The sequence below is a fragment of the Neofelis nebulosa genome, chromosome 9, assembly GCF_028018385.1.
Source record: "Neofelis nebulosa isolate mNeoNeb1 chromosome 9, mNeoNeb1.pri, whole genome shotgun sequence".
NCBI classification, from domain to species: domain Eukaryota; kingdom Metazoa; phylum Chordata; class Mammalia; order Carnivora; family Felidae; genus Neofelis; species Neofelis nebulosa.
Genome location: NC_080790.1, coordinates 127,272,424 through 127,294,516, shown reverse-complemented (window position 1 = coordinate 127,294,516; position 22,093 = coordinate 127,272,424). Strand labels below are relative to the sequence as shown.

The window sequence follows — 22,093 nt, the reverse complement described above, 5'->3', positions numbered from 1 at the left end:
CCGCTGCACGACTTCGGTTGTCTTTTCATCTTTGAGCAGGCCTGGCCATGCCTTGTGGGTTTTGGTCTGTGGCTTTGTTTGTTTTGTTTTGTTTTTAAGGACTGCAAAACGGAAAGCCAAGGTGGTCCTGCTTGCCACGTGGGGACAAGCTGAGTTGGGCCCCTTAGTGCCCTCAGTTAGAAGGAAGTACCAGCAAAAGGGCGTATGGGCTGGGAGGACAAAGCTGGAGCGCATCCCTGGGCTGGGCAGGAAAGATGTGGGCTCTGGGGCCTTCCAGGGCAGATGCTGAGTTGCAGGGTAGCGGGGAGCAGGGCAGGTGGGGGCCGTTGCTGTCAGAGGGTTTTCAGGCTGCCTGCCCACCCTGATACGAGCAGGACTTTGTTCCAACTTGAAAAGAAATTAAGGGAAAAAATGCTGGAGGCAGAAGTAAAAATATCAAATGTGAAGGATTTGGGGTAAATTACTTGTAAATCACATGCAAATCACACACAGCGTTTGACTGCATAAGCTTGGACCTTCTGGTCTGGCGGGAGAGGATTTAAAATGAATGCCAAATCATGCGGGGTTCTGATTCTCTAGCCAGGAGCGTGGGGAGGGTGGGGGAATGGTTGCCCTGAGTGTCGCCCTTGGCCTTCGCTCCCCAAATACATTTGATTACTTTACTCTGATTATATAGGTACATTGCAGAACACTCGGGAAATGTAGGGGGAGAAAACTGAAATACTTTCAATCGCACTGGTAATATTAAACGTACTGTTGTTTATTATGTATAAACTCCCATGCTCTCGCTGAGAAATCGCTGCGTGTATATACGCCCTGTGCATCCGCGAGGCTGACCTTGGCCGGCTCTCATCTCCCCTGTTTCTCCAGTTTCTTCCCACAGTGCGATGTGGTGAATTTTGGCTCCTGGTTCATTTTTGCCTTCCCTCTCATGCTGCTGTTCCTGCTGGCGGGCTGGCTGTGGATCTCCTTCCTGTATGGGGGAATGACCCTGAGGTACCCTCATGCCTACTGTGAGCTTTGAGCCGGACGGGAGTCCCCGCTTCCTTCTCGCTGGGTAGACAGCGGTCTTCCCAAGTCTAGTGTCCTCCTGTGTAAACGAAGGATCGTCACTAATCTCATGTCACCTTCTCCCAGGGTGACTGTCGCAGAGACCTCACCTCCCGGGGATATGAGGATTATGGGTAGTGTGAGCTGCCTGCTAGGCCCAGACCCTCAGTTAATGGCCCCCATCATCGGCAATTACGGTTGACGTCCTCCTTTAAGTACTCCCATTTTAGGGGGCCCTGGTGCAGGAGCTGATTTGGGGTGGCACAGGGCATTAACTAACATCGACTCATATAGTGCGAAAAAGAATCCCTTTATCAACTCCCATAGAGGGAAGCAAGCGTCTCTTAGGTGATGAGGACACCGTCCTACCTATCTAACATTTCCGAACCAGCTTTTTAAACAAAGAACGAGTGTCAGTTCCAGAGACGTAAGCCAGCAATGGTATCTGGCAGAATGTAATGATTGCCCTGCTTTTGTTTTTTGTTACGTTTTCCTAACAAGCGATTCTTGTTTTCCATTGATGGGAGCGATATAAAATGTTCTGTTTACATACATAATTAAAGACTGCACTGATGAATCTATTTGGAGGAAGGTATTAAGCAAATATGAGCCAAAGGCTCTGATCATGGCGTTCCTTGACCCAGACGCCATCCGGAACTCCCCCCTAACAGAGACTCGGGGTTCAAAGCCTGCATTAGCCCTGAGAAGCAAGTCCTGACCTCGGACTCAGATGCACCAGAGTTCAAGTCACACTTCCATGTGACCTTGAGCAATTTTGTAAACCTCCCCGAGCTTTTCATTTCTTCACTTGTGTATTAAGGCTAAAAATTAGCTACAGCAAAAGTACAGGCTGGATGAGGGAGGGTGTGTAGACTGCCCAGGACTGAGCCTGAACTAGAGCCCTTTTTTCCAGTCGACTTGTTTTCCTCTAACAGACATTTGCGGGATGCAGCCACAAGAGGCCATGATGGAGGAAATGCAGTGTTCAGCGACAGGTGTTTCTGGGTAACAGAGAAGTTTCAGGCCAATGACGTGACAACATCTTCACTCGGCAAATATCTGCTGAGTACCCACTATGTGCCTGCTAGGGTTGTAGGTATTGAGCGTGGGGCAGTGGGCAGGGCAGAGACCCTCCCTGCCCTTGGGGGGCTTGCACTCAAGGTGGGGAAGACAGACAGGGAGCAGCCAAAGGCAGCAGGAATGCCAGTCATAAGTGCCATGAAGGAAAAGACAGTGACATATGAAGGTGCACCCTGGAGGGCTCTCACCTAACGGGGAGGTCAGGAGACCCTTCTTGGGGAAGGGACTTTTTTTTTTAATGTCTATTTCTTTTTAAGAGAGAGAGAGAGCATGAAAGGGGGAGGGCAGAGAGAGAGAGAGAGAGAGAGAATCCGAAGCAGGCTCCAGGCTCTGGGCAGTCAGCACAGAGCCCAACGCGGGGCTCAAACTCATGAACCGCGAGATCATGACCTGAGCTGAAGTTGGACGCTCAATGGACTGAGCCACCTCAGGCGCCCCAAGAAAATTTTTATGTAAATGAATTTCTCAATCCTTCTCATGTGGCTCCTGAATTTTCAATTACGGTTAGAAAGATTTCCCCATTATAGGAGTTGTAAAAAAACAAACAAATAAACAAAAAACTCATGTTTTCATTTAGTTGTTTTTTTTTTTTTTTTTTTTTTTTTACACCGAACTCTTTGATCTGTTTGGGTTTATTCTTAGGGTGCGATTTGAGGTTTGGATCCAACTTCATTTTTTGCTCCAGATGGCCGCCCAGGTGTCCAACGCTGTTCATTCATTGGCACACGAAAGTTTTTACAATTTGATAAAGTCTGATCTATCTGTCTTTGGTTGCTTGAGCTTTTGGTGTTATCTCTAAGAAATAGTTGAAGTTGAAATCGAAGGCCAGAAAAATTTCCCCCTGTGTTTTCTTCTAAGAATTGTATACACCTAGCTTTTTTTTTTTTTTTTTAATTTTTTTTTTTCAACATTTTTTATTTTATTTTTTGGGACAGAGAGAGACAGAGCATGAACGGGGGAGGGGCAGAGAGAGAGGGAGACACAGAATCGGAAACAGGCTCCAGGCTCCGAGCCATCAGCCCAGAGCCTGACGCGGGGCTCGAACTCACGGACCGCGAGATCGTGACCTGGCTGAAGTCGGACGCTTAACCGACTGCGCCACCCAGGCGCCCCTACACCTAGCTTTTATATTTAGGTCTGATCCCTTTTGAGTTATTTTTTTTTTTAATATGATATGAGATAGGGGTCCACGTTTATTCTTTTTCCTGTGGCTATCCACTTGTCCTGGCATCATTTGTGAAAAGACTACTCTTTCCCCACTGAATGGTCATGGTACCCTTGCCAAAAGCCAGTTAAGCATGGAAGTACGGGTTTATTTCCATACTTCCAGTTCTATCCCGTTGATCCGTATGTCCAGCACCACTGACTGAATAGTTCATCGTTTCTACACCAGTCTGAGAGACCAGCTTTGTCGGAGACGCAAATCCCCAATCTATTTCTGGGCCTTTCTGTTTGTTCCATTGGTTTATTCATGTGACTGTTTGACCCCCTACAAAATCAGAAGCCTGGGAGTCCTCTGATCACATTCACTTTTTTAGAAGACCATCCAGGCTATAGGTGGGAGGGACAGATTTTGGAAAGGCTTCCCCAGGGGTAGGAAGGCCACTCCCAGCGGCAGCCGGTTCTGTCTCCGGAACAGAGAGAACGAGGCTTGGCGGGGGCGTGGTGGGGTCGTTGACAAGTTAGTCGTACCTTTGCAGTGGCCATTCCTAACCTCCCTGCTCTCTGTTCCAGGGGCTGGAGGAGGAAGAAGAAATCCGAGATCAAGACGGATGCAGAAGATAGGGCTCGAGCAGTGATTCGGGAAGAATTCCAGAACCTGGGGCCCATCAAGTGCGTGGTGTGGGGGTTCCTGGCGTGGGGAGAGAGCCTAGTGTAGACTTCACTTTCAGAAGAGTTACCTCCTGGCCTGACCATTGGATCCCTAGGGGCTGAGTCCCGGGTGGGAGGGAGGTCTCAGGACGATGGCCTGGGAGCCTAGAGGTGGAGGCTAGGAGGGTGGTTTACAGAGTCAGCCTCTTGCCCTGGTGCTGTGCAAACACTCTGAGGACCAGGAAGCCCCTCGGCGTGTAGTTGGGGTGGGGATCCGCTGCCCTGTCCTGGCTAAAGCACCGTTTCCCTTCCGGCACACGGGGTACCCCCTGCCTCGGGCAGCTGCCGGGACCTTTTTCAATGCATGTTTCCCATGTGGTGAAAACGCCTAGGAGTCAGGGGGCCTGCACCCAAGACTGGCTCTGCCGCCTACTTCCTGTGTAGCCCTGGGCAAGGCACTAACCCGCTCTGGGCCCTGCTCCCCAGTCTGTGAGATGAGCACCTTGGGTAGATGTTTGCTCGGACGTTGGGGGATTGTCTGTGTCTGCCCCTGTCCATGTCTGTCTGCCCCCTCTGTGCATGCAGTTATCTAACTTCCTCTGCGTGTGTGACTGCTCCCGTCTCACCTACCTCTTGGCTGTTTCCTTCTTTTCGGCTTTTCTGCCTCTCCTTTGCTCTTTCTTTCTCTCTGTTGAGTCTCCTCCTCCCCCCAAAACCTTGGGAAATTCCCAGAGGGAATGATATAAATAGCTTGGGGGGACGTGGTGTTTGATGCTCGGGAAGGATCCTGGGGGAGTGTGGAAGCCCCTGGACAGGAATCCCTTGCACCCCAGGATACCCTTCCCCTCACTCTGGGGAGTGAATTACCTCTTGCAGCTTCTCGGAGGCAGGGCCCGGGCCCGTCACAGCCAGCGGGCATCTGCCCAAGGCCTTCCCAACGCTGTGGTCCGCCCAAAGCCCACCATCACCGTGGCGCCTGCCTGTCTGTGCCACAGGTTTGCCGAGCAGGCCGTGTTCACCCTCTTCTGCATGTTTGCCATCCTCCTCTTCTCCCGGGATCCGAAGTTCATCCCTGGCTGGGCCAGCTTCTTCACCCCTGGGTGAGACTCGGGGGACCCGGGGGTGGAGCCCAATAGGGAAGATTCTGGGATGGGCCACCTGCGGGGGCGGGGGGGGGGGGGCGGGGCGGTGGCCGGGTGTGTAACTTTGTCCCGTGTAACTATAAACAGCCCCGTCCTTTACTCTCAAAAAATTCAGGTTCAGATGATAAAACGTTTGGGGTTCTCGCGTGTTAGGCGCTTCTGCCTTTGGAATCAGACAAAACTGGGCTCAAGCTTTGTAAGCTTGGCCACTCACAAATTGCGTACCCCTGAGATCATCATGCGCTCATGCATTCTACGTCTTTAAATGGCTGAACATCAAAAGATAAATGACATTTGTGACAAAGAAAATTACATGAAATTCAAAGCTGATTGTCTGCAAATAGAGTTTCATTGGGACACACAGCCACACCTATTCATTTATGGATGGTCCGCAGCTGCTTTCATGGTGGTTCGTTGGAGAAGAACATTCTGTGGGAGGCTGCAGGTGGCTTCTCAACGATTCTACTTTGGACTTGGGTTAGGCTTGTCATGAAGGCGGATATGTCTTTCAGATACTGCAACAGCCGGTTGGAACCGTAAGCCTGGAAGCTCGGAGGAGGTGTTGGCTTGCAGATATAAACCTGGGAGTCATCACATCAATTTGGAATTTAAGTCCAGTTAAGGAATTGATGGGGCCAGCTGGGGAAAGAGTAAAGGGAGAGTGCAGAAGATTCTGAGGACCCCCAACATTTAGGAGCTGGGTGGAGGAGAGAAAGGGGAGAAGCAGTCGGGGAGGTAAGGTGGAAAGCCTGGGGCAATGAACCAGCAAAGGCCAAGAGAGGAGAGCGTTTTAATAAAGAGTGAGCGGGCGACCACGTCAGATTCTGGTACGTCAGAACACGAGTAGATAGGAAATACGTCCTCTGGACTCGGTGAGAGCTCATGATTTCCCATCAGCACCATCCAGTAGAAATAGAACGTGAGCCACGGATGTAATTTTCCAGTTTTAGTAGCCACGTTTAAAAAGTCAGAAGAAACAATGAAATCAATTCTAGTCATATCGTTCACTTCACCCACTGTATCATTTCAACATGCGATCTACATAAGAAATTATTGAGATCTTTTACCTTTTTTTGCACTAACTCCTCAAAGTCTGGTGTGTATTTTCATTGCAGCCCATCTAAGTTTGCTCTTGCCGGATTTCAAGTGTCCGCTAACTGCCGGCTACCGTTTGGATAGAGCAGCTCTACTCACGTAACTCTTGGGGCCTCGGACTCCCCCCCTGGCTAAATGGGTGATATAAAGTCCTCATCTCATGTGGGTTGTTATAAGGAAGAAACGATGTCACTTCATCGAGCCAAGAGGAGAGGCTCTTACTTCCACTGTCTTCTTTTCCCAGGATGTAGATGCTTTGTTCTTTTTCTCAGATGAAAGATGGGTGTTGTAAACATGGCAACAAAGCAGAGAGAATGAAAATCACCTAGAAACTCAGTCTCCAATTCTGACACACATCTTTCCTGACTGAGACATGCCTGTCTGGGAACTGTTCTCCATCTCAATCCCATGGGTAGTTACAGGACTGTATACATTAGCCAAAACTCAAAAGTATATTACCCTTCAGATGGGCACGTTTGGTTGCATGTTCATTATACTTCAATAAAGCTAATTGCAGAGATATATGCAAACCAGCTAAAAAGAAACCTATCTAAACAGAAGATTTGTTAACAGAAATGTGAGTACAGGAGACATATAAGTTGTGATCTGCTTTTTTTCTTTTTTGTTTAATCATAAAAGTTATGCATAATCATAACAAATTCAAACAATGCTGAATTGAAGAACCAAAAGTTATTCTTCATTTAACCTCTGTAAATGAAGAGATTTTCACAATTAAAACTTCGTGTCTGACGATGTATCTGATATACACACACCCTCGCCCATAATAGTAGGTACACACAGACATATACGTATGCATATTACAAAAACTGGGAGAGTACAGTACTATAATCCTGGACAACCTGCTCTTTCTGACCTACTTCATTCTTTTAAAAAATTTTTTTTATGTTTATTCATTTTTGAGAGACAGAGCACTAGCAGGGGCGGGGCGGAGAGGGAGGGGGACACAGAATCTGAAGCGGGCTCCAGGCTCCGAGCTGTCAGCCCAGAGCCCGACGCGGGACTTGAACCCACCAACCGCGAGATCATGTCCTGAGCCGAAGTCGGCTGCTCAACCGACTGAGCCACCCAGGGCGCCCCTATTTTATAAGTTTTCAAAATGTTTTATTTATTATTTTTGAGAGACAGAGCATGAGCAGGAGAGGGGCAGAGAGAGAGGGAGACACAGAATCCGAAGCAGGCTCCAGGTTCTGAGCTGTCAGCACAGAGCCCGACGCGGGGCTCGAACCCACAAACCATGAGATCATGACCTGAGTCGAAGTCGGACGCCCAACCGACTGAGCCACCCGGGTGCCCCTACTTCATTCTTTTTAAATGCTCCATAGTAGTCTATAGAAGGAGAACATCTTAATTTATTTAATCAATTCCTTTTGGATTGTGTCTAATATTGCAAATAAAAAGGTTTTATTTGCAAGATACCTTCATTGTACTTCTATGTCAATGCTTAACGATTGATATTATCTTATATCTTTAAAAAAACAGATGCAGGGGCGCCTGGGCGGCTCAGTCGGTTGAGCGACCGACTTCGGCTCAGGTCACGATCTCGCGGTCCGTGAGTTCGAGCCCCGCGTCGGGCTCTGTGCTGATGGCTCGGAGCCTGGAGCCCGCTTCCGATTCTGTGTCTCCCTCTCTCTCTGCCCCTCCCCCATTCACGCTCTGTCTCTGTCTCAAGAATAAATAAACATTAAAAAAAATTAAAAACAAACAGATGCAGGGCATTTCATTATAGATAAACTATTATATATACATCGTCGTACGCAATTTAGTTACACGTGTCTGTACTAAAACTCTTCCTTTGTTTTTACTCTTATCCATCATGAACATCCCTGTTCATAGTCTATGTACGGCAGTCAAGTTTCCCTGAGGGTAAATTCCTAGAAGTACAATGACTGGATCAAGGGGTATTTACATGTATTGAAACACGTTGCCAGCTGCCCTCCAGAAGGTTAAACCAATTTATTTTATACCATCGGTATATGCTTTCCAACGTCCGCATTAGATACTATCCTCACCCTTTCAGGTTTGGCCTGTTAGCAGACAAATGATACTCCAGCAGCATTTTGGTTGATATTTCCCTAACGCAGCGATAATGGCCATCTTTTCCAGTTTCTCGGTCACTTGAATACTCTCCTTCCCAAATGTGTGGACTGAAAGGGCTTTTGTTGACGTGTGGCTCTGCGCCTCATTGAGTTTGGAGCCAGACGCATCTGGGTTCAGTGCCCGTCTCCCGCATGGACCATGGCCTGGCCTGGAGCAAGCTGCCTCTGCTCTGTGAGCCTCAGGTGCCTCATCTGAGATAGAAACTGTGTGGCCCCGAGAGACTTCTGTGAGCCTGATGTCTCGGCAAGAGGTGATGTGGATCCTTGAAAGGTGGTATTAGATTTCGAGGGGCTGTGAGGCTGCCCCCATCTGGTTTCTGCTGGCGCGACCAGGCCGCGTCTCCGTGCCGTGAGCTGCCCCTCCCAGGAGGAGTGCGAGCAGAAGCGGAAGAAATACCTAACAGAGTCTCAGAGAAGCCTTGGTTGTGTGATCCACGGGAACTCCGCAGATCCCGTATTCGGTGGCGCTCAGATTCTGCCCTCTGTGGTCAGGTCTCTCTTCCTGGGAGGGTCAACATTTGTTTGTCTCAGCAGCATCTAAGTACCCCGGGGAGCCGTGCATAGAAGGCTTTTGCATCACGGACAGTTGCATCCATGCTGAGTGCAGGCAGGATGCTGTCCAGTGGCCCGGAACAAGGCCCCCCTCGCAGAGAGCTCCTAACTCCCTCCCGCAAATCCTCGTTTGCAAATCTGCCAAACTTTTTGGCCTGCTGCGATGCCCCCGGGGTCACACGCTTTGGGGCCTTGTCATTGTAGGTTTCTTTCCGATGCTGTCACTGGAGTGGCCATTGTCACCGTCTTGTTCTTCTTCCCGTCCCAAAGGCCCTCTCTCAAGTGGTGGTTTGACTTTAAAGGTAAGGGGTCAGGGCTGGGGTCTCAGTGGGCTCAGTGACGACTGTGGCCTGAAGCATGGTCATCAGTGGCCCGGAGGCAGGGCCCGCGCCTGGGACCCGAGCCCCATGGCACTAACCTGCTTCTTCCCTTCTCTCTGTCTGAGCCATTACCTTGTCTGGGGCACTTCGGGCCACCACAGGTGACAGGCGGGGACAAGAGTCAGCAAGGAGAGCCGGCCGGATCCAGCTGGCCGGCTGCTTTGTACAGCCCACGAGCTAAGAATAGCTTTGACATTTTTTTAATGGTTGAAAACAATCCAAAGAAAAATATTTCATGACACAGGAACATTACACGAAATTCAAATTTCAGTGTCCATAAATAAAGTTTATTTCTTCAATAAGAAATTTGTGGACATTTATTCTCCTTAGAATTATATATAGAATAGCCTTGATTTTGCCTCTTGGCTCACAAAACCCACCATATTCACTTTCTGACCCTTTTGTAGAAAAACTGTGCCGCCCGTGGGCCCGAGGCCAGAGCTGTGACTCAGTTGCCCAAGGGGCTGGACGTGAGGTTCTCAAGCCAGGTTTTCGATGGCTAGGAAGTGGTAGAGACGGGCGCACTTCTGCCTAACGGCATTCCCGGTTACGTTCAAAGGATGCTGAGTCCCCCAGACTGGCCTTCAGGTGGCCAGTCTGTGACCCCGCTGGGATGGTTCCCAGCAGGTTAGCCCCTGTGACAGAGGGATGGGGCCAGTGGAATGAGCTCGGCACCAGGAGTCGGGAAATAGGGTCGTCATCTATTTTATTTTATTTTTTTAATTTTTAATGTTTATTTATTTTTGACAGAGAGAGAGACAGAGAGAGAGAGAGAGAGAGACAAAGTACAAGCAGGGGAGGGACAGAGAGAGAGGGAGACAGAATCCAAAGCAGGCTCCAGGCTCCGAGCTGTCAGCACAGAGCCCAACACGGGCCTTGAACCCACGAGCTGTCAGATCATGACCTGAGCTGAAGCCGGACATTTAACCGACTGAGCCACCCAGGCGCCCCATAATCTGTTTTCTATCGTTGAGACAAAAACTAAAGTAATAGGTGGGTTAAGCTCCAGTTTTAGGGGAGGGGGTCTGAGTGCGGGGCATAAGGTAAGGATCAGTAGGGAGCCGATTTCACAGGGCCCTAGAAGCGGCTATCGCAACAGAGCGAACACTGGGTCCAAGGAGCCCCGGGCAGGGGGCTTTCGGACCCTGCACACGGGCAGGATTCGTTTCTGCTCTCCGTCTTGCTTCCGACCGGCTTTCCCCATCATCCACACTGGGTACCACGGGCTGACCTCTCCATATTTCTCCAGCTTCTAAGCTTTGACCTCCTTATAGCCTCTGCTTCTTTACAGCTCCTGCTTTTTGTCTTCTGTAACTTCGGTTCCCCTACGGTGTCTTCTCTCTTGTAGTGCCCGCCTTCGCCGGACATCCACAACCGCAGCTTCCTGCCTCCTCCCTCCCGGCCCGCTCACGTCCCCTCTGCTTGCGGCCTGTAGCTCTCACCGTAGCACCCACTGTCTGTCCGCTTCCCGTGGACCTCCGAGAGTGAGACTCTGCCTGGTGTGGCTCGTTCTTACGCAGGCAGCTCTCCCGCGGGGCCACTCCTAGCCTCCTGGATAGCTGGCCTGTGGACCGGTTGCCCTTGATCGGGTCCCATCCGTGCCTCTGTCACCTGTGGGGGGTGGGGGGAGGCTGAAAAAGGCCAGGCATCCTCTCAGCCGGGGCTGTCGGGAGGGCACTGTGACATAGATATCTGGTATCCCAGCTCTGCTGCTGATGTGCTGGGTGACCCTGAGTAAGTTCCTAGGATGTCTGGGCCTTGTTTTGCTTTCTTTTTTTTTTAAATTTTTAAAAAATGTTCACGTATTTTTGAGAGAGAGAGAGAGAGAGAGAGAGAGATAGAGAGACAGAGTGCAAGTGGGGGAGGGGCAGAGAGAGAGGGAGACACAGAATCCGGAGCAGGCTCCAGGCCCTGAGCTGGCAGCACAGAGCACGACGCGGGCCTCAAACTCACAAGCTGTGAGATCATGACCCGAGCCATAGTTGGACGCCTAACCGACGGAGCCCCCCAGGCACCCCTGGGCCTTCCTTTTCCACTTAGAGAATGAACATGTCCCTTAGGCACTTTTCACCTCTGCCTTTAGTAGTTTTCTGGAACAGGGGTTGCAAACCAAATGCCCACAGGGAGGTAACAGTTTTGGATGCAGCAGGTGGGGGGGGGGGGGGAGGGCAGGAAAATGGGTTCCGTGAAACCGCGCCCTCTCTGTCCAGCTTTCCTTTTGCATTTTTGAAACAGAGACCAATGTCTATATCGTGAGGAAAACGGCAGCTGAGGGTGATCTTGAGTGGCGAGATCCTTCACATCAGGGCACTGTGGGGTCTGTGGAAATCTGGCAAGCCAGTACCCTTGAAATAAAGAGGCAGCTGTGACTCAGTTTCCACCGAGTGTCACCACGCAGGAAAGCTGAACTGGTTTCGCCACATTTGCTGACTTGTCAAGGGAAGCACAAAACTTTATGCAATCGCCCTGATTTTAAGCGTCAGCAACTGATTTCAGTGGAAAACCACAGCGTGGACCCACAACAGTAGCGTTAAAACGCGTCTGCGAGTTGGGTCTGGTCCACGGGGGCACAGCATGCCCCCTCTGTGGAGGGTTCTTCGGGCTGGAGTGTCTGGGGCTGCCTGGCGGGTGGGGAGAGGAGACTCCATGAGCTCTCCTGTCCTTGGGCTACCGGTGGGCCCTGGGCAGACTTGGCTGAAATGGTACATTCCAGCACTTAGGACTTACACGCAGCCCGACAGAGTGGCCAGTTTCCATGGAGAGCAAGTGACTTGATCAAGGTCACATGGCTAGCGACACAGAAACAGGAGGTGGAACCCAGGCACCCAGGCCAACCCAGATTTTCTGATCATGCCTGCTGTCTTCCATTCTTCCCCGGCTCGGAGTTGCCCTTGTATTTCTGTCCCTTTATGGTCACTCGACAAGTACAGATGCGTTGCCTGCTATGTGCTGGGTGCTGTGCTTGCGGATGACAATGAGGACGATGGCAATGGTGACTTCCATTTCCTCTCTGTCCACCAAGCTCTTCTTCCAGATATCGCGTGACTCACTCCCGTCACTCTACTCAGACTCTGTCCAAATGTCACCTCCCCAGAGAAGTCTTCCCTGACTACACTGTCCAGAAGAACATCCCCTCCCCCTTGTCACTCTTCACCCCTTTACCCTACTTTCTTGCCTTCATAACACATTACATTTCCTGACATTGTGAATTTATTGGTTTCTTACCTGCCTCCCTTCCTGGAATGTAAGTTCTCCAAGGCGGGTGGGGGGGGGGGGATTTTTTTTTTTTTTTTTTCTGTTTTGGCCACTTCTGAATCCCCAGTGTCCAGAAGAGTGCTTGACACCCGATAGGTCCTCAATTTATATGTGTTAAATGAATAACCAAGGACTTGTTCTGGGCCACAGCCGGAGCCGAACCCTTTGCACACGTGGACCCATTTCCTCTCCCCAGTGGGTCTCTGAAGTGACGTCACTAGCTCAAATCGCACAGCCGGACAGCCCAACGGACGGCAGAGCTAGGATTCAAATCTAGTTCAGATTCAGGGCCTGCTCCAGATAGCTCGCAGGCTAACACGGGGCGGGGAGTGTGAGATTCACATAGTTGGAGGCTCTGTGCTTTTAAGAAACAGCAACAGGGCGCGATTGGATGGGAAACTAAGGAAGCCCATCATGGCGATCATGGCGAAGGTTGAGTGCAGCAGGTGGCCTCTTTAGCACTTACCATGTGACTCATTGAATCTGCATGATGTTAAACCCTCCGTCAGGGCCTTTGCTTTTTCAGACCTTGCCTGCCTCTTTAATGAAATTATACTTTATCGCCTGAAGGCAGAGGACTGAGCCACCCAAGATCTCCGGCTTTTGCTTCCGGTAATCACAGTGTACAATTTGGAAAAAGCTGAAAAGGAGGAACAAAATGTCCACGGCTGGGTGACCCAGGAATTGTCCTGGGAAGTCGGGAACGGCCATGCATGGGCCGGACCTGACCTCCTGCCTCCCTGGTGGCCGCCTCAGGGACAGTTTCGTTTCCAGAGTGTTCACTCTGCACCAGGCATCGGGCTAAGCCAGGCACCTAACATCAGCTGACGAGCATTTTGGAGTGCACGCAGTGACACGGGGATTTGGCCGTGAACCAACCAGGACCCTCTCTGTCCACCAGCAGCTCTGCCATTAACCTCGTCAGTGTCTACGAGGGCCCCCCCCCAGGGACTCTGTCTGTGCCACGTGTCAGCTGAGGAAACGGGGGCTCAGACAGGCGAGATCACGTTCAAGGGCGTGCGGCGAGCCAACGTTGGAGCGTCTGTCTCCAGACCTGCGCTCCCAGCACAGGGGTGGCAAACCTCGGCCCACGGGCCAAATGCACCCCTGCCCTTTCTAAGTAGAATTTCCTGGGGACACCACAGTGCCTTGTCTGCGTCTGTGTATATATGCTACAGTAGTGGCCTGTTTGCAACAGAAGCTTGCAAACCTGAAGCAGCCGCTCCCCAACCCTTATAAAAGTTTGCCGATCCCCCCCCCCCCCGTTCTAACCAGTGCACGCAGACACTGCCGCTTTTGTAGAAAGAAAAATCATCCCATAACTCCACGGACGGAGGATACCCTTAGTTTCTTCCTTCCACTTTTTTCTCGCCCTCACCCATTCAGTTACAAAAAAGAGCCTTTTCTCTTGTAAATGAGGAGAAAGCAGCACTCCTCCAGAAGGGGTTTGGGGAAATTGAAAGGATGTCCTGCATGTACGTGGGGTGCCCGGTTCCAGGAGGTTCTCACGCCGTGGGAGCCATGACAATGATTTTCCTTCTGAATAGAGCAGATGCCCCTCATAATGCTGGGGGGGTGTTTTTTCCCTAAAGCTCAAATCAGATGCTGGAGCCAGACTGTGGCTCCCTGGGGACCCCCCCAGCGGTGCCCCCACAAAGATGGGGCCGCAGGGGGTGGTGACCCTTCTTCAGCCTGAGTGTCCTCTCTCCACCCAGCTTCTAACGCGGAGACAGAGCCCTTGCTGACGTGGAAGAAGGTCCAGGACACGGTGCCCTGGAACATCATCCTTCTCCTGGGAGGGGGCTTCGCCATGGCCAAAGGCTGCGAGGTAAGAGCGGCAGGCGGGCTGCGGGCCTGGGGAGGTGGGCGCAGGTCGTAGCCCCAGCTGCAGGCTCCGACTCAGAGCGCCGGGGGGCTGCGCGGGCGCTGCGGCCACCGGACCCCTCGTTTACCAGACGGGGACAACCAGGGGCTCCTACCTCACGGCGCCGCACTGAGGGCTGGGAGCTGTGCGGGAAAAGAGGGATAAGGTCTGATCCGGATTCCCAAGGAGCTCACGATGAGCACACTGCTACTCGCGACTTCGGCTACTACCCAGACTCGAGGGGTTCCGCGAGCAGAGGAATAACGTCGTCTTGGGCTCGCCCTGGGCCAGGCCCTGCTCCACGTGCTTTACACACCCGAACGCATCTAAACGTCCCAACAAGCCTCTGAGGTAGATGCCCCTATTATCCCCGTTCGATAGATTCAGACACCGAGGCACAGAGAAGGAAAGTAACTTGCCTAAGGTCACACAGCGATGCGCTCAGGATTAGAATCCGGGTCGTTTGGTGCCACAGCCTACGCTCTTAACCACCATGGTAGAAATGTTAGATATCATTACTATTAATTAGGGTTATTACGAATGTTGTTCTGGAGGGCTCTGGGAGCTAGGGCTGCAGCGGGGTGAGTGGAGCATACAATTTCAGGAAGGGCCGCCTCAGTGTTGTCTCATCAAACGCTCACGCTGACCCTAGGGGGCAGGTAACCTGTGTATTCCCACTTTACAGGTAGGGAAACTGAGGCACGGAAAAATTAAGCAGCTTTCTTAAGGTCATACAGTTGCATTCGGCTCAAGAGCGGGGGTTCCAACTCCAGGCAGGCTGCTTTCAGAGTCCTGCCTCCTCATGGCTCGTTTTGAAGAACTTCCCAAGAACAGGTTCCGCCTGAAGCGCTTTGCAAATAATGGACTCCTCTAACCTTCATCAACACCCCTGAAGTAGATGGATTGCTTGTCCCCATTTCAAAGATGAGGGAACTGAGGTAACTGGAGGCTAAATAGCTTGCCTATGTTCATGCACCCGGGAGATTGTTGGAGCCGGGATTTGAACCCCCAGCTCATGATCCTGGAACCCACCCCTGCGTCTCTCCTTGTCCGCCGAGGCATTTAAACCCACAACCAATTAAGGGTTAATCTGAAATTCAGATGAAGGAAACCTGAAATTGCCTCTCGGATTGCTTCCTTTCTTTAAAAAGTTCTTTTTAATGTTTTTATTTATTTTTGAGACAGAGAGAGACAGAGCATGAGCAGGGGAGGGGCAGAGAGAGGGGGAGACACAGAATCCGAAACAGGCTCCGGGCTCTGAGCCGTCAGCCCAGAGCCCGACGCAGGGCTCGAACCCACGGAGTGTGAGATCATGACCTGAGCCGAAGTCGGACGCTTAACCGACTGAGCCACCCAGGCGCCCCTTGTTTTCTTTCTTTCACTCAATTTTAATTTTCAGTTGCAAACAGTGATGCATAGAAGACATCCGTAGGTTATATGCTAGTAAGAAGCCTCCGCGTGAGAATTCAAGTGTCTGGATCCCAATCCCGGCTCTCCCACTCTGCGCTGTGGTGCTTTGGGCAAGTTGCTAAACCTCTCTGGGCGCCGGTTTTCTCATCTATGAATTGGATGGAAGTTCTTCCTCTTCGGGGTTGTAGGACGTGACCCAGAGCAGACATGTGCGAGAACTCTCCGTGCGTTCTCTCGGAATCCTCATTCCGTGGCTATTGTGGGCGGGGGTCCCAAGGAGCAGACTCTGGGATGGACATGAGTGAACAGGGGCATCAGCTTAGGCCCTTGAGGCGCCCCCCTCTGTGGAAGGGGGAGGAAGGAAGCAGGAGAGGGCGGGGGGGGCGGTGCCCCACGACACCCCCGCCAACCCCACAGGGAGCACGGAGCTGAGCTGGCCCTTCAGAGACGCCCCGATTGGTCTGAGGCTGCCCGGTCTGATCCCGGCATCCCTCCATCAGTCTGCGCCGGTGAGCAGCCCCAGGAGTGATTGTGACCTTGGGCAAGACGACTCCCAGGCCCGAGACAGTGCTGGGGCCCCCGGGGCCTCCGGAGTCCGGAGTGCTAATCTGTCACCCACAAGGGTTTCACCAAAGGTCAGCTGAGTGGCCCGCTCAGGTTCTCCTTTTTATGACACGTAGATTTATTTTACTCATTTTTTCCCGACACATAACACACACGAATACAATAGTATAGACTTCAAAAGGAGCAAATGAATGGTTCAGCAAAAGTACTGTCTCCATTTCAGGAATCCTGAGGACCGGAGAGGTTAACTGATCGATCCTAGGTAACACAGCTCGTAGGTAGCATAGCATAGCTGGGATTTGAACTCCTGTCTGTCTTGACTTTTCTCACCACTGCCTCCTCCTGGGGATGTATCAGGGAAGGCTTCCCGGAGGAAGTGGCCTGTTATCCGGGTCCCAAAGAGGCCATGCAGTGCAATGGGAAAAGGCCCGGGCTGTCGAACCAGACTGCCTGGGGCGGGGGGTGGGGGTGGGGGGTGCGGGTTGCACATCTTGTACCTCAGCTGCGTGTTTCAGATTCCTCATCTGTAAAATGGGAATAATAATGGCGCCGTGCCACAGACTTGTGACAGTTATTGGATGAGTCGATGCCCGTGGAGACCTCAGAACGTGGCCGACGCAGTTGGTTATGATGACCGAATGTGGGAGCAAAGGGGGAAATGGCGTGGAGGTTCTTGCCTGAGCAACTTGCCTGAGCAGAGGAGACGGTCCTCTACCCCAGAGGCTCCTCTGAGCTTGGGATGTGGTGGGAAAAGCCCCGCTCTCGGCAGGGGGAGGGGGGGGGGGCTGGGCCGCGGGGCCACTGGCCATCTGGGAGGTCAGTCTGGCTCCTGGCCCGGCCCTGGGCGGTCGCCGGGGTTTCTGTTCAACAAGGCCTTTGTGTGGCAGCTGCCCGCTTCCCCCAACCCCGGCTGGTACCATCCCCTGCCCAGGCCCGCGCGGCCTGCCCCAGGCGGGACCAGAGCGCTCATGGCACGTCCCGCTTCTCGGCCCCTGCCCGGTACCCTCGCCAGGCCACAGCCAGGCCTCCTGGGGCTTACAGGTCCTCGGACGGGGTCCAGGGTGAGCCTGGGTGTGTGGACCCCCAAGTGCTGGTTCAGAAGGGCTGGAAGCAGCTTTGAGCTTGAGCAACTCACTTAAACCGGCTCAGTGTCCTCACTACGCTTCTCTCCCGCTGTAAAAACTGCCCATTACTCCCGATATATTCAGACTCTAGTCTGAAGGCTTCCTGGGCCTACACACAAGGCCCAGCATGGCCTGGCCCCTGCCTACCTCCCTGTCGTCGGCCCCTGCCTCTGTCCCCTGATTGGCTCCCCTCCAGTCCCACTGGCCCCTCGATGCTGCTCAGCTACCCTAGACTCATTTGCACCCCTGGACCTTTGCATCTGCTTTCTTTCTGCCTAATGCTCTTCCCTGAGATCTCTGAGTCCTGGCCCTTCAGGTCATTTCCAAGGTCACCAACTCAGAGGCCCTCCCTGGCACCATCTCTAGAGTAGCCTCGCCTATAATCCCTCTCCCTGTTACCACCCCACTTATTTCCTTCCTTATTCCCTTCCCCCAGATTGCCCTGTTCATTTCTCGGTTGGCGTCTCCCTTACTAGAACGTCAGCGCCATGAGGGCAGGGATCATACATGTCTCATTCACTACTGTTCCAGCATCCAGAAGAGTCCTGGTACATAACACGCGCAATAAATACCTGTTGGGCGTGACCCGTAAAATGGGCTGTTTTTAGCACTGCCGATATGATGTGTGGAAAGTGCACAGGGCTGATACATACCGGGTGCTAAAGCCAGGGCCACCTTACCATCTCGTGAGTTGAAAATTGGTCTTCCTCCGGCACCTTTAAGCATATCTCATTTCCTCTCCATCCGAATAAACTTACCTACAAACACATTGAGGTTATAGGAGCTTGAGAGTAGCAAACCCTGTAGGCAAGCAGAGATGTGTTTATGCTCCCTATCCCTCATTTTCTGCTGGAGAGTCACCTCGATGACGACGGCCATGGTGATGACGACGGCCATGGTGATGACGATAATGATGACGGACGACTGACTGGCATTATCATGCCATTGGAGAGGTAGCCTGTTGAAGAAAGTGCGAGAGTCCCAGCTCAAAATTCCAACCCTACGGCAAATTACTTCACTTACTCAGGCAAGTTACCACCTCTGGGTGCCTCAGTTTCTTCAGTCATAAGATGGAGATAATTATACCACTCACCTCATGGAGCTGTTACGGGGATTAAATGAGCTAATATTAGCCCAGTCTTTGGACGAGTGCCTCGCACAGAGTGAACTCTACATTACGTGCGTGTTGTTGAATTAAAGAAATAGTAATGAGTCCTATCCAGGGCTTACTATGTAGAGGAACCGTGTTTTGCGCGTCTTTGTCTGATCCTTACCGCCAACTCCTTGAAGAAAGCGAGGGACAGAGATGTTCACCGATCTGCCCAACATCGTACAGCTTGTAAGCAGCACAGTGGTCTGAATGTTCACACGTGTGCAGGAAGCCTTCTCTTTTTCCTTTCCCTGGATCAAATTCACTGGTTCTCTTTCCCTAGGAATTATTATACAGAGTTGTATTCGAACCGCTGAGCCTGGTGTGTTTTCTGAGGCTCTTAAAGATGGTCAAGCCTCTCCCTTCCCATCCTGCAACATGGCCTCAGGCACCTCTTGACATCTTTGGGGGGCCATAAGGAACACAGTTTGACAACCACCGCACTGGGCAATTTCTGAGTGTTTCCCCTTGTGACTCGAAGCTACTAATGACAGCTGGCACGTGTGGGGCCCTCACCAGGTACCCAGGCATTTTCCAACTGCTTTATAGATTAGCTCCTTTTCTCCCAACAGTAACCTTCTGGGACAGGCGCTGTTACACCCTCGTTTACAGATTTAAACAAAATTAAGGCACAGAGAGGTTAAGTTGCTTGCCCGGGACAGCACAGCTAGAAAGGATTAAGGTGGGGAACAAGGTCATTCTGATTCCAGAGCCCTTTCTCGTTCCCCCTGGAACACCATGGCGCTGTGTGTTTCCAAGGAAACAGAGCTTTGATACCGAAGGGACTGGGAAAGGGCAGGCGAAGCCCTTTGGAGTCCCCAAGAGAACCCAAGGAAGCAGGGGGTTCTGCCGCTGCCCCTGCGGGACTGCCCTCTGACTGCAGAGGCTGAGCCAAGGACCCGTAGGGGCTGCGACCTTGGCCGGAAGCCCACCACCCAGGGGCCCAGCCACTGGGAAGCTTTTGGCTTCTCATTCATCCACGTCATTAATATTCCTCCTCTCCAGCCTCTCTCCCTTAAATCGCGCACACGGCCGCCAGTCTCCTAGGAGTGGCCTCTGGGAAAAACCAGTGGCCCCATTTTTTCTTTGCACGGTTCCCTGGGCCAGGGGAGGGCTGGGACCTTGACTCTGCCACTCGCCATAATTTCTAGGCTATCAAACAGTGCCGACCGAGGTACAGATGTAAAAGAAGCAAGTTAATTTTACAGTCTCTTCTAGAGAAAAATATCTTTAAGCGTTTATGATTCGTTCCTTCAAGGTAACTTTTAAGTCAAATTCTGGGGACAAGTATAGTATAGTATTTTATTTATGTAAATACGTAGGGTGCTTGGGTGGCTCAGTCGGTTAAAGCGTCTGACTTCGGCTCAGGTCATGATCTCTTGGTCTGTGAGTTCAAGCCCTGCGTCAGGCTCTGTGCTGACAGCTCAGAGCCTGGAGCCTGTTTGGGATTCTGTGTCCCCCTCTCTCTCTGCCCCTCCCCCACTCATTCTCTCTCCCTCCCTCCCTCTCTCTCTCTCTCTCAAAAATAAACATAAAAAATTTAAAAAAGTAGTATGCTGTGTTCTAGAATCCATTATGAAATTTTAAGTTCTAGAGAAGCGGTAAATTTTCTTTTTTTTTTTTTTTTTATACGATTGGTTTAATTTTTTCTCAGCAGGAGAAAAAAGCGGTACATTTTCTATTAACCATAAAAGAAATGTGTAAAGATCCTTTGAAAACACCGAAGCGTGCTGGTCTCAGAGGATACTGGGTTGCGAAAAGGGCTGTGGTAAAGGTTCACTTGATTGAATATCTGAATACCCCTGAGTGGAGTAACTCCTGAAGAAGTCAGCAGAAGAGAGCCTGGAGACCATTCTGTAGCACTGATGGTCACCACTGTGGTCCGTCCTAACGACCTTCCTGGGCCCAGCCCTCGGGGGGTGGCAGTGGCAGCTGGGGCTGGGCCGGCTCTGAACACAGGCCCCCCGCCCCCGCAGGAGTCGGGGCTATCGGCGTGGATCGGTGGGCAGCTGCACCCCCTGGAGAATGTGCCGCCCCCGCTGGCCGTGCTGCTCATCACTGTCGTCGTGGCCTTCTTCACCGAGTTTGCCAGCAACACGGCCACTATCATCATCTTCCTGCCCGTCCTGGCGGAGCTGGTGAGAGTCCTGGGGGGGGGGGGGGGGGGGGGGAGGTGGGCCCAGGGCGCAGAGGGTGGGTGCTCCAGAAATCTCTCCCCTGCCACTTAGGAGCTCCGTGGGGGGCTACAGTTGCCATCGCCCTCTTCTAAACCGCATGAACGTGTTAGACCCTGATTTTTTTTTTTAATACTGATTTTTTTCTTTTTTCTTATTTAAAAAAAAATTTTTTTTAACGTTTATTTATTTTTGAGACAGAGAGAGACAGAGCATGAACAGGGGAGGGGCAGAGAGAGAGGGAGACACAGAATCCGAAACAGGCTCCGGGCTCTGAGCCGTCAGCCCAGAGCCCGACGCGGGGCTCGAACTCACGGACCACGAGATCGTGACCGGAGTTGAAGTCGGACGCTTAACCGACTGAGCCACCCAGGCGCCCCTGATTTTTTTTTTTTTCTTTAAGAAATACACAGAGTAAATATTTTCAAAAGTGCACCCAATTTCTTCCTTCGGAGAGGTTTCTAGGAAGATAGAAATTGTCAAATTTGGATTCAGACGAAGTAGAAAGATCTGAGTAAGGCAAATAACCACAGTAGAAACTCTAATGGTAGGCGCGGTTCTAACCTCCCTCTAGAGAAGGGTTTCTCAGCACTATTGACATTTGGGGCCAAAGAGCTGTCTGTTGTGTGGGGCTGCCCTGGACACGGTAGGACGGTCAGCAGCCCTGGCCGCCACCTGCTAGGTGCCAGCCAGGAGCTTCCCCTAAATCATGACAATCAAAAACGTCTCCAGACGTTGCCAAGGGTCCCCTGGTCGGGGGTGGGGGACAAAACCATCATCAGTTGAGAACCGCCGCCCTAAAAAATCACCAGCCCGTCCTCAGAGGGTTAGCTGGGTGACAGCTAGCAGACCTTCAAAGGGCAGATCGTTCCCACCTTATTCAAACTATTTCAGAGCACGGAAAGACAGAGAAAGCCATGCAACCCAGGAATAAGGTTGGCAAAACGCAGACGCTGAAACCAAAGGACAGCAGAGCCGTGGGGGGGGGGAGGGGGGCGGGGTGTAGTCACGACTCAATCTCACACGTAAACACAGATGCAAATAGCAAAATAGATCTGGGCGCGAACCAAAAGAACAACGCATCCCCATCAAATAGAGTCTATGTTAGGAATTTCAAAACTGATTAACATTAGAAACGATGGGCTTGGTTCTGTATTTAAATAGATTAGAGAAGACTTTAGCGCAGGATTATCTCAATAGAATCCAAAATTGATCAGATTAAATCAGCGTTGCAACTCCAGGCTTTGTGTGCGAACAGTAAGCGAACCAGGCACGCTTATCTGAGCCACTTTGTTTTTGGCTTTTGTCGGCTTATTTCAATTTG

At 51.6% G+C, this 22,093-nt stretch overlaps 1 protein-coding gene across 1 annotated transcript in view; it reads left to right on the top strand.

The window, feature by feature from the left end:
- SLC13A3 (solute carrier family 13 member 3) overlaps positions 1-22,093 on the top strand; it is a 74,625-nt gene that overhangs the window by 46,221 nt on the left and 6,311 nt on the right. The window contains exons 6-11 of the mRNA XM_058685839.1: positions 871-996; positions 3,865-3,963; positions 4,938-5,042; positions 9,053-9,150; positions 14,199-14,311; positions 20,572-20,733. Coding sequence (XP_058541822.1) covers positions 871-996; positions 3,865-3,963; positions 4,938-5,042; positions 9,053-9,150; positions 14,199-14,311; positions 20,572-20,733 — 703 coding nt within the window. The remainder of the gene's footprint in view (positions 1-870; positions 997-3,864; positions 3,964-4,937; positions 5,043-9,052; positions 9,151-14,198; positions 14,312-20,571; positions 20,734-22,093) is intronic.